The sequence below is a fragment of the Plecotus auritus genome, assembly GCF_963455305.1.
Source record: "Plecotus auritus genome assembly, chromosome: 13".
NCBI lineage: Eukaryota > Metazoa > Chordata > Mammalia > Chiroptera > Vespertilionidae > Plecotus > Plecotus auritus.
In genome coordinates, this window is record NC_137779.1 from 28,075,196 (window position 1) to 28,087,292 (window position 12,097).

The 12,097-nt window shown below is 54.2% G+C and overlaps 1 protein-coding gene across 4 annotated transcripts in view; it reads right to left on the minus strand.

Annotated features, from left to right (window-relative positions):
- Window positions 1-205: 205 nt before the first annotated feature.
- Window positions 206-12,097, minus strand: part of MORC2 (MORC family CW-type zinc finger 2) — a 37,128-nt gene continuing 25,236 nt past the window's right edge. Inside the window, exons 12-27 of one of the 4 annotated variants that reach the window (XM_080649841.1) lie at window positions 11,683-11,768; window positions 9,940-10,080; window positions 9,689-9,843; window positions 9,448-9,576; window positions 8,947-9,052; window positions 8,508-8,640; window positions 7,014-7,088; window positions 6,560-6,931; window positions 5,928-6,059; window positions 5,488-5,542; window positions 4,953-5,094; window positions 4,607-4,846; window positions 4,416-4,509; window positions 1,847-2,035; window positions 1,048-1,110; window positions 214-513 (exon numbers count right to left, since the gene is read on the minus strand). In XM_080649841.1, coding sequence (XP_080505967.1) covers window positions 445-513; window positions 1,048-1,110; window positions 1,847-2,035; window positions 4,416-4,509; window positions 4,607-4,846; window positions 4,953-5,094; window positions 5,488-5,542; window positions 5,928-6,059; window positions 6,560-6,931; window positions 7,014-7,088; window positions 8,508-8,640; window positions 8,947-9,052; window positions 9,448-9,576; window positions 9,689-9,843; window positions 9,940-10,080; window positions 11,683-11,768 — 2,181 coding nt within the window. In that variant the 3' untranslated portion in view covers window positions 214-444. Of the gene's footprint in view, window positions 514-1,047; window positions 1,111-1,846; window positions 2,036-4,415; window positions 4,510-4,606; window positions 4,847-4,952; window positions 5,095-5,487; window positions 5,543-5,927; window positions 6,060-6,559; window positions 6,932-7,013; window positions 7,089-8,507; window positions 8,641-8,946; window positions 9,053-9,447; window positions 9,577-9,688; window positions 9,844-9,939; window positions 10,081-11,682; window positions 11,769-12,097 lie in introns of all 4 variants that reach the window. The other 3 variants (XM_080649842.1, XM_080649844.1, XM_080649843.1) reach the window with 3 other exon arrangements.

Here is a 12,097-nt window from a genome sequence, read left to right on the forward strand (position 1 = left end):
GAATCCCTAGGGGAGCATTACTCTGGGGGGCTCTCTCCCTCCGATCCCACACGGCTCATGTCCCAGGAGAGAAGCCAGCCCTGCCCGGAGCCCCCGGCTTCTCGGTGCGGGACCTGCACATCTCGAGAGCCAGGAGCCGAGAAGCGGCCCAGGCTGCACAATCTGCTTCTCTCTGCCCAGAGCCACACGGAGAAAGGACAGTCTCACAGCAGGCCAGCATCTCGTTTCTTTTAAAAAATAAATATTTATAAACTTAGGGAGGAAGATTCAAAGAATCAGAGTATTTTCCCTCCAAAAGCACAAATGTCCCAAGTGAGCCAAACCATTGTAAGTCCACCAGCCAAGAAGGCAACAGCCCGCCCCGCCCCGCCCCGCCCCGCCCAGCCCAGCCGGGAACTCCGCCTGAGGCAGGAGCGGGGGGGCTGGCCTCTGGCTCTGAGCCCCTCAGTCCCCCTTGGTGATCAGGTCTTCGATGTAGGCGTCCAGCTCGTCATCTGTATTGATGTCAATGTCCTGAAACAGAGCAGGGCAGCGTCAGCTGGGGGCCATAAGGTGGTGGGGGGCCTGCCTCCCCACCCTTCTGTGGGGCCTGAAGAGTCCCCTCCTCTCCCCCCACCCCCAGCTGTTAGCCCTGAGAGTCCCCTCCTCTCCCCCCACCCCCAGCTGTTAGCCCTGTCCCCTCTTGATCATCCCCCCACCCCCAGCTGTTAGCCCTGTCCCCTCTTGATCATCCCCCCACCCCAATCCTCTGTGCACGGATGATGCCGGGATTTCTTCCCTCTGCCCCAACTCCACCCCAAGTTCCAGGTTGCGCAGACATGTTACAGGCTTCTCAGGCTCAATAAACCCAAAACAACACAGCTAGACACCCCCCCCCCCAAATTGTTCCCGTCTCAGTACAGGCCACCACCTTCCCTCCGCCCACAGGCTCCGGACGAACCACAGGAATCACCCCGTTTCCTCCCTTTCCCTCAGACATTAGAGATTGGCCCACTCCCTCCCTCCTCACTGCCATCATCCAAGGTTAAGGCCGCCAGCATCTCTCACCCAGACAACTGTGGGAACCTCACTGGCGTCCCGGGTTCTAACCTCTAGCCATGCCAGGCCCTCCTACAACCAACCAGAGTAAGTGTCTCAGTGTAAACGGGACGATGCCAGTGACTCCCACCTCTGCAGGCCCCACCACTTCCACAGCCCACAGCTGCTGCCTGCGGTCGGGGCCTGGTCCGCCTCTGCCAGCAGCACTCACACTCCCTCTTGCCTGACCGGTTCCACCTCAGCTCAAATACCTCCTCTGAGAGACCACCCCTCAAGGCCTGGGAAGGTGGCCTCCCTGTCTGCCCTCTCAGTCTGTCTCCTGCCTGGCACTTCCTGCATCAGGAACGCTCTCTCCTGCCCCGGAGTGTCGGGCTGTGAGGGAGGGACCTTCTCTGGCCTCTTGGGTTGCCCCAGTACCCTCAGCACAGGCAGAGCAGGCCCTGGCCCTCCCTCAGAGTTCACTCCTGGGGGAAGGGCTGACACCTACAGGGAACTTTCCACTTTGGGGCCACCCAATCCCATCGGGGCATCATCTGGAAAGTGAGAACTTCTATTCCATGGTTGGGAGGAGTCTCAAACGAGGTTGTCCATCAAAATGTCTCAACAAGGACAAAGTATGATACCGTGGTCTGGCTGGGAGGAGGCACAGGCAGCGGTACCACCTCAGCCCTCCCGGTCAGGATGCTGTGCAGCCAGGGTTGAAACCACAGATTCCTGCGAGTGGGGAGAAGGCAGCGAGAGGTGCCCAGGCCCCCCGCTCCCCCGAGACCAGGTGGTCCAGCTGCAATGGGAGCGCTGCCTGGCTCACCTCCTGCACCTTTTGTAGGAGAGCCACGATGTTGGTCCTCAGCTTCTGCAGCTTCTCCTCTGTCTCGCGGAGCTTCTTCTCGGAGGTGCGCAGGCTCTCCTCCGAGGCCTTGGCCCGAGAGTCGGCGCGGCTCTGGTAGGAATGGCACAGATTCTGGAGCCCCACTTCGTACTGCCTGAAGTACTCTTTCTGTCAGGGGGGAAGCCAGAGGGGGGCGCATGAGCTCACAGGGGTCCCCAGGGCCCTTCTAAACGAGCACTGGTTCCCCAGCTGGCTCAGCACAGGGCTCTGGACCGGAAGGGGCGTCAGACAAGGGCAGGCAGGCAGTCTCCAGCTCCGGGGCAGAAAGCCTGCGATGCCATCTCGTGGGGCCGCCATGAGGACAAGGACGGGATGGCCAGGGGAAGCACTCAGCAGTGCCTTCGCCCACAGCAAGCCGTGAGGGGTGGGAGGGAGGGTTCCTCCCATTCCCGGGGGCAGAAAGGACACGGTCACCGTCCCCGCTCAATCGTGTCTCCAACTTCACCAAAGCCCCGTCGGCAATCCGCGCCAGGCCACACCCCACAATGTCGGACCAAAGTTCTCTCCTCCCCGTTTAACAGGCACCAGCAGGCAGCTCCGATGTGCAGCCTATTTACGCAGCATCAGTCTTTCCTGCCCTCCCCGAGCCCCTGGCACTTCCACAACAACAAATCTGACAAGATGTCGGGCCAACCCGGCCGGTCCTACGGGCTGTTTGGGCCTGGGATCTGTAGGGCAGGAGTTAAGGCATGGAGCCTCCCAGGAGGCTTTCGTAAGTGTCAGCATCTTCTACCTCCTCGTGGGCACCGCCCCTCATCTCACAGGGAAGCTGGACGGCGCGGTGAAGAGGAGACCCTTGTCCATGGAGCACCTGGCTCCAATCTGGGCTGTACCACGACAGACTTCGCCTCCTGAAGGCTTGGTGTCTTCAAGTCCTAACCTCATTTCCTTTTCTTAAAGTGGGATGGCGATTAAGCCCCATCTTTTTAACTTTGGAAAAGCTTATCAAGAACATGGCTGCCACACGAGGGACCAACATCTTGAATATACCCATCTTGCCGTTTCAGGTCCAGAAAACTTAGCTATTGCCACCATGAAACAGCCCACTTGATAAGGGTCACTCCCAGATCCCCATCTCCAGCCCTGACCTTCCCACCCCCAAATGCTAGTCCCCAGTCTCCACCTGCCCATTGGCCGTCACCAGAAATTCTAGTGCCAGTACTTCGGCCCAACACAATTAAATCTCAACTAATCACCTTTCTCTGCTGACAGCCCTGCCTTCTCTCCCAGGGAACAGCTTTGTCATAAACCTCCAGTTCCCTCAGACTTGAGACACAGGAGGCATGTGACTTCTCCCCCTACTTGCCTCAGGCAATGACCAGTCTGTCCACACTGACATGGCCTTCACCTGCTGGTCACTCCACCACTCTGGCTTCCATTCCCTTCCCTCACTTCTGATCCTCACAACTGGACCAGCCTCCTTGCCCTGCATCTCCCACCACCGTCCTACCCAACGTGCTGTCACCCTCTTCAGGGCAGGAGCAGCAGACGACGGCCCATGGGCTAAGTCAGCTTGTTGCCGGTTTTTGTAAATAAAGCTTTACTGGAACACAGCCATATCCTTTCCTTGACTTATTGTCTATGGTGGCTTTCAGGCTACAATAGTGGAGTTGAGTAGCTGCCAGACACTATGTAGCCTACAAAGATGGAAGTATTTGCTAACTGGCCCTCTGCAAAAAACTGGGTTGACCCGTGCCCTAGACATGGTTTAGATGGACAACTTCATCAGCTCAACCATTTGGCTGGCTCTCCCATTTCATAGAGTGTAAGCCACTGTGCTTTAAGACTGGACATTCAGGACGTATCATACCCTTGCTCTCGGGCCCCCTTCCTCCCTAAATACTCCCCTCTGCCATCTGCTGCCTTGATGTTCCCCACATGCCCTTTCACCCTGAGCCTTTATTCACACAAGCCTCCCTGCCATGCTCCGCCTCCCCCAGACTGCCCCTTCCACAGCATTTACCACTCTGCCTCGTAGCCAGGTGCCCGGCAAAAACTCAGGTCTCCCCGGACTCTGAGCCCCGTGGAAGCAGGACTCCTGCTGCTCCCTCCCAGCAAGGGCCCCTCAGGGGAGGCGCCACATCAGCATCCGCTGGGTCAAATAAGACTCAGTGCTCGTTTCCACATCACGAGCTTCTCTCTGCTCTACATCCCTCTGAGACTCAAGTTTTAGGCACTTGGAGCGCAAGTTCTTCGCTGTCGCCCGTGACAGGTTTAGCCCCTCTGCCCAGGTAGAGGAAAAGAGATGTATTCATCGTAAAATGTCAAACCAGGCCTACTGTCCGTCGTGAGGACTCAGGCCAGGGTCTCATGACACCAGAGTCATGTCCAGCTAAGCCCCTTCTTTCCCACAGGGTCAAGTCTCCTCTCCCGTCTCTTAGTGTAAGAGGGGGAAGCTGGCCGGGAGGCACACAGCTGAGAGCTGGCTACCACCACAAGCACCAAGGGGGCACGCAGTGTGCAAGGTCAAAGGTCAGGCCAGACTCACCAGAGGAAAGGATATCAGCTCATCTGAATTCATAGCACTCAGCTCCTTTTTGGAGATGGGGAAACTTGGAGGCAGGAAGTACCGTAAACAATTCCTGAACAAGAAAGCAGGTGGGGACAAGGAGTCAGAATGGCACGGAGAGGCGGAGAGGCGGAGAGCCGCTGCTGGCCCTGGAGCAGGACAGCACGCACCGGAGGATCTGGACGAGCAGGTCGACGGTCTCGTGGTTGGAGCTCGGGGCAGTGGTGTCAGGCTCAATGCGGATGCAGTCAGAAGTGGAGGCGTCTGTCACGGCCACAGCCGGCTGGGCCTCTACGGGCGGGGCCCCTGCGGGCTCCTCCTCCTCACCACCGTTCTGCTGGGTGTCCGGGCTCTGGTACTCCGGGGAAGGGGGCTTCATCAGCCGCACATCCTCACTGTCCTTTTCCACCCTGGAGAGGACACCGTGTGTCTGCCATGTGTATCCCCGGCTCCCAGGATGGGGTACAGCCTCCCCCTGCCCAGCGCTGTCCACCCCGCCTCTTCGAAGGGCATTACCAGCGGTCTCTTGGTGTTGTGTCTGTGGGCACATAGTCAAACTTCACCTTCCACCGCACCACATGCTTGCCTGCCTCCACGGCTGTGACGCGGCCGGTGTACCACTCCCTGTTCACACGCACCTCCACGTGCAAACCTTTATCTGAGAACGGGATGGAGCAGAAGTCAGAAAACTGACTGGAGTCCCCACTCAGACACCTCGAGAAAGGTCATCCCAGGGTTTGCAGGGACAAGAACGCCCGGGTGCTTGTCCCCACTGTGCCAGGGACAGGGGCCCAGTGGCCCTGGTCTCCTCCCCCATCTGTCCTAGAGCTCCACAGAGGAGTGCCAGAGGTGACGCCAAGGATTTCATGCTCAAATGCACACAAGGGTGTGCTTTCCTCAGAGTTCTCCTAGGAACTGGACTTGAAACCACTGGAGCTCCAGAGCCCAGCGCCAGGAGAGCCTCCATGAGCACTGAGGGTAAGCGGCTGCTGGCTGAGACGCCCCACTTCCCGTCTCCCCCACAGGCGGCCAGGCATCTCCCTCCACTCACCTTTCTGAGCCTTCTTGAGGTCAGCGGAGTCCTCCTCCTCAGCACTGTCTGACAGCTGCGAGGGGAACAGAGTGTTAGAGCCCCTGACGAGCAGGCTCTGCATGGCCGGCTGCCCAGAGTCATCAGCCGTCACCGCCACGCTGGTTCACATGGCAGGTTAAACCACCAGGACTTGCTAAGTGCCACTCGTTAAACCCCTAGCTTAGGTGTCTATGCTTCTGTCACCTTTATAAACAAGATAGCCAGAATGTCATGGACACAGAACGCAAGGGTTTTAAACCTCCCTGATTCTGTGTCAACGTGACCTCAGACCTAGGACTCGGTCTCCCTCAGGATCCTACCTGGCACACGTTTCCATCATCTTTGTAAACTGGAAGGCTCACGTCACAGCGCAAACGGAGCCGGAGCAGACTGCTGAGAACTTCTCCTCAACCACCTACCTCACTCAAGTCCTTCTTTTCCTCCTTCACAGTAATTTTGCCCCGCTTGGGTCTCTCCCTCCTCCTCTCGGCCTCTTCCTCAGCTTCCTCCTCGTCAGAGGCATCGAAAGCCCGCTTCCGACCGGGGGTGGCCTAGAGCAAGAAGAGGGGGAAGAGGAGGAGCCACGTCAGTCCTTGACATGCAGGAAGCTTCTATCTGGCCCAGAGGAGCTTCAGCCCGAAGCCTGTATGCTTCTCCAGCTCCACCAGGGCAAGGTACACCTGGCATTTCTCAGTACAGAGCAACTCCTGGCCCCGTGCCCCTGAGGACCTGAGCTCAGAGCTGTCACCGGGAAAGGCTCTCAGTTCACTCCATCCTGGGCCAGCTGTGACCTCCCTGAGACACAGCACCCACTACTGAGCTCAGCGAGACTGTCTGCCACCAGACCACACCTACGCTCCAGCATGAGGAGCCGGAGGAGGCGATTCGAGCCTGTGGCAGCCCACACCTCGAGGGCGCAGTGAAACGCTCCCTCACTAAACAGCCACTTGCTCTGCGCCCCTGAGCAAGTCCCTTCAGCTATGAAGACACTGACTGCCCAGCGCCACTCCTCCCCCCGAGGGGGCGGGGCTGGAGAGAAAAAGCATCTCACCGGGGGAGGTTTACTGGGTGGCTCTGGCTTCTTGACCACTGGCATCTTGACGGCTCTGGGGGTGGGGACCTCCCGAGGGCTCTTGGAGTTGGGCAGTAGAGATGGCGTCAGCGGCTGCACCGGAGGGGTGGACCGAGGCGCAGTCTTGACTGCAGTGTTAGCAGGCTTTCGGGGTGCCTCGGGGGGCTGGAGAAGCCTGGATGTACAGGCCTCCTCCCGGGCTGCCAGGGCAGGAGGCTTTGGGGCGCTGCTGATGACAGGAGCCTTCCTGGTTGGCCTGGGAGGGTGAAGAGCAGGGGGTCTGCTCGGGGCATTCTTGATCACAGCAGGTAAAGGAGGTGAGCGAGGACGCTGAGGTCTGCGTGCAGGTTCCTGAAGGAAGCCCAGAGAGAGTGAACACCCTGCTCCTAGCACACGACGCCTGAGGAGAAGCCGCTCCTGCCCTGGGCCTTACCTCGGAGGCAGGTCTAGTGGTTACTTCCAGCGGCAGCTTCTTCAGGTCAGCTTGGGAGCGGATGGGTGTGGTCTTCTGCAGGACAAATGTGCGGATCGAGTTGTTCACCTCTCTCGGTACACTCAGGCAAACTCTCTTTGGCTCCGCACTGTCCAGGACAGTGGGGAAGAAAACCGGGGCCACAGCCCTACTACTGCAAGCCTCCCATTCTCACTGGGAAGACCCAAAAAATACACAGACACTAACCAACCACAAATTGCAGGATTCTATGATTAACCAAGCAACTGAGAGACTGGACTAAACTCCTATTAAAGCAGCCAAAAAAAAAACAACGGTGGGGAAGGCCTGATGAATGAGGCCAAGAAAGGACAGGCGGGTCCAGCATGCAGGGAGGCACGCCTAAGACGTCGGAGTTAGTGAGAGCATCTGCACAGACACAGAAGCCAGAAAGCAAGATTGTGATACATACAGTAAAGGGCTGATACCACAGATACACCTAAGACACCCTGACAACTCACCAGGGAAAAAAACAGAAATGTGAGAGAAGCATAAGCAATTCTAAAAGAAATTCAGACACGTGGAAAAACTGTCCAATTTTAAAAATATGAAAGAAACTCCAATTATAAAATGTATACCTCTGCCAATCAAATTTGCAGGAATATTTAAAAATAAATGTACTGCTGGTAAAAAAAAAATAAACAACCTCAAAATTAATAGATCTTCAGAATAACTTAGAAATAGTTTTTGAAAGCCAAAGAATTTAATTATCCACTGAAAATGTGTGTGTATATACATCATGACATCATAATCTTCATATTTCTATTAAAAATATATACGTATACGCCCTGACCGGTTTGGCTCAGTGGATAGAGCGTCAGCCTGCGGACTGAAGGGTCCCAGGTTCGATTCCGGTCAAGGGCATGTACCTTGGTTGCGGGCACATCCCCAGTAGGAGGTGTGCAGGAGGCAGCTGATCGATATTTCTCTCCCATCAATGTTTCTAACTCTCTATTCCTCTCCCTTCCTCTCTGTAAAAAATCAATAAAATATATTAAAAAAATAAAAAAATAAATAAATAAATAAATAAATAAGTATATATATATATATATATATATATATATATACACACACACATACACACACACGTATATGTATTTATGTGTATGCAGGCAGTAAAAAAAAAAAACTGGAAGGATATGCAGTTAATGATTGTTACCTCTAAGGTAAACTATTCATTCTCTGGAGCTTTAAAACATTCATAAGTGAACTGGACCACTTTGGATATATAAATAAAACAGTCCGAGTGTCTGAAAGAATAATCAGGGCACACTTGAGAACCAGCGTGCCTGGCGACTGGGGCTGAAAAGCTTTGGCAGTTCTCCTGGGTGAGTGGGAGTGAAACTGAGCCGAGGGGACAGGGGAGCCACTGAGGCCCTGTCCCATCCCAGACAGACATGCACGGCCTCGCTCAGCCCCCTGCCCAGGACCACGCACCTGTAGAGCCTCCAGCTTCTCCTGCTGTTGGCGAATCCTCTCCGTCAGCTGCTTCTGCTTCTCTTCCTGTGTCTTCAGGTCCTTTTTTAATGTCCCCAGGGGAACCTTCTGCTTCTGCTCAGAAGCCTCACACCTGTATAGAGAAGGTGCTGAGGAGGCCGTGGGAAAACAGGCTCCAAGCAGGGCAGGGCCCTTCTTCCTCAGCCAACTCACTCCGCCTTCATCAGAGCAACCACCTCAGAATTCCCAAGTTCAAGGAGTTAGTACTCACTGCAGGACACACCTAGATTCTTATTTCTGGACACTTACTACGAGCAGCAAGACAGATGGAAAGATGTGGGCACTGATCTCAAGAAGCGTAGCGAGTTATTTACCCAAAGAGTGGAAAAACATGGTGAGAGGATGGAGATACCACATCTCATTAGAGAAAAGTGCTCACCGGTCCTGCTCAGGATCAGGGTTCATGGAGCAAACCCAGGTGTCAGGATACTCTTTTTCCACAGAGTGCAGCTGGAAGGGGAGGGTCCGCCACTTCAGACACAAATCTGTGACACAGAAATCACAGTCAGCCACGCCTACAACAGTACCTGTGGTCCGGCTCCTCCCAGCCAGGCCCAAGCCCAGATGACCCTGACTTGCCATTCAGAGTTTCATTCTGGCTCCAACTGTGTCTTTCGTACCAAACACTGGACAGTGACACCAGCAAGGATGGAAACTTCCTATCGTGGACTCGCCACGCCCCCAGCCCCTCTCCCTCCTCCAGGCAGAACTCAGCACAGCCCTAAGACTTAGCTCCCAAGGCCATCACTGAACAGACTCATATCCCCAGTGGGACTATAAGACCATGAATGTCAGTCCAGCCAGAAGGCCAGCATGGGGACAGAGGGTCATGGACTATGACGGGAAGGAGTCAGGAGGGAGTTCTGATCACCGGACTCACCACACTGGATGGTGGTAGGGATTTCCATAGACCTCCGACGTTTGTAACGCACATCACTGGACGGGGGATGGTTCCAGTTGGCAGAGAGGTAGCCAAATTCATCCCAGAACTTGATGATTCCCCGCTGGGCTGGAAGCAAACACCCACCCATCTTGTGAGAAGGCAGCCTCTCCCTCTTCCTAATTTCTCCCCCTCGGGCAGTGAGTACCCTAAGGCTGGAGGTGAAGAGAAGCGGCATTACCAATGGCGATGTCCTTCCAGTACTGTGCCAGGTGATCGCCCATCGCCCGCAGCAGGTGCCGATACTCCTTGGCATCAGCAAAGTCCTGCTTGTTGTGTGTAGGCTCCAGGACCAGGTAGGGCACATCAACGACCCCAACAACCCCGCCACACGCCCTGCGGGGAGAAAGAAGACCAAGCCCTTCAGCCCACTGGCCGAAATCCTCCCAGCATCGGCCTTGGGCTTGGAAGCTCTCCTGGGACAGTACTCACATGCCCCCTTCCAGCTGTGGTCCCACTTTCTCATACATCTTGATCAGGCGGCTGCAGTTGTATATGAACATGCCGTCCAGATCCCGGTGTTCAATGTTGACCCCAAAAACAAAATTCAGTTCCTTAGGTTCCTTAAGCGCTCTGAGAAGAAAAAAGATAAATTCTAGTAGAACGACCCAAATACCATGGTGCTTAAGATATGTTAAGCTTAAACTTGAGACATATTTAGCAAAAAGCTTTGTTTTCATTCTTTTTGAAAAATGTTTTTATTGATTTCAGAGAGAGATAGAAACATCAGTGAGAGAGAATCATCCATCAGCTGCCTCCTGCATGCTCCCTCCTGGGGATGGAGCCCACAACCCGGGCATGTGCCCTACCCAGATTCAAACCATGATCTCCCGGTTCATGGGTCAGTGTTCAACCACTGAGCCACGCTGGTCGGGCTGTGTTTTCATCCAATGTGTAACCTGCTAGCCTTGACAGGGACCAACACTGTGCAGGGACTCTAAGCATCCCTTATGAAAAGCACACGACTTTGGCCTTTGGGAACAAAACAGAGTTGTGAGTGAGACACTGTGAAGCTGCTGCTCCATGATGAATAAACACACGTTTTCTGCATGCCTACTCCACTAATGTGACAGTAGTAACTTTGAAAAGGCAAAAATTCACAATGAACAGGCATGTGACAGGAGAGACCATCATGTGATAAATGTCAGCAGTATCAGAGAAGCTGCGAAGCAGATGGAGGAGCAGTGGGCTCACTCAGGAAGAAACCTGAACCCTAGGCCTGTGCCAAGGAGCCAACAAACAAGCCAGGAATGAACTCAAGGCCCACAGCCCAGAGAGGCTGCAGACACAGAGGTGGGGCAGAGAGAATCTAGTGAGCCAGGCAAATGCCCATCCACAGGTGGGGCAGAGAGAATCTAGTGAGCCAGGACAAATGCCCATCCACAGGTGGAGCAGAGAGAATCTAGTGAGCCAGGACAAATGCCCATCCACAGGTGGGGCAGAGAGAGTTTAGTGAGCCAGGACAAATGCCCATCCACAGGTGGAGCAGAGAGAATCTAGTGAGCCAGCACAAATGCCCATCCACAGGTGGGACAGAGAGAATCTAGTGAGCCAGCACAAATGCCCATCCACAGGTGGGGCAGAGAGAATCTAGTGAGCCAGCACAAATGCCCATTCCACATGAAAAGATCCAAAACTCAACCTGCAGCGTTATTCCACAATTGTAACCAGGGATGAAAAAATTAAGAGTAGATAGCACCAGGTGGTCAAAGTACAGGCACGTGTAAAACATTTTTAATGTCCTATCTATTCCAAGTTTCACACAATTAGCATTTTATGTACTCTTTAAATGAAGAGGGGGGGAAAGGAAAGGAAGAGAGGGAATAGGGAAGGGAGACAAAAAGGAGAGAGAGGGAGGGTGGAGGGGGGAAGAGAGGGAAGGAGAGAGACACAGATAGACAGGTGCCAGTGAGAAAAATTTGGTGTTCAATTCAAGGTGTTGGCACTGCCCTGCCTTTTCCTAGCTCAAAAAGAACTGAGCGAGGAAAAAACTGTTCTCCTGCAGGGGACATCTGACCAGCATTTAAGATTACAACATTAATGGTTTTCTCAAAGCAATCTTTGTGACAGAATAGCAACCTTGCGGGGTGGGGAGGGATTCCTCAAGCTCTCTGTCAACAATCAGTACAAAAGTTCCATAATTTTAAAAGGTCAAAGGCCAGTCCTGGCACTCACCGCTGCTTGGCATCCTTGATCCGCTTCTTGACATCAGCTTCTCTGCGCATGGTGATGGCTGTGTTCTGCACCTGCCGCAACATCACCTGGGAACAAACGTCAGCACCAGGTGAGGGGCGGGGCTCCGGCCTCAGCAGGAAGCATGGTAACACATCTAAGACTTCCCACTTCCAATCACATGGATGCAACACACTTGGAGATTTATTTATTTTGTACAGAAAATGGGGACAAACTCAAAAGCTGTGTTTCCCTTGACTGGGCTTATGACAACTGAAAGTCTACAGAGGTGTGTCAGACTGGGAGATCAGAGAACTGCTCTGACCCGTATTGCTGTGTGACCTGGGACAAGTGCTGTTTTTCATTTCAGTTTCTCTTTCCATAAACTGAGGATACTAACAGTGTCCATACCTCATAT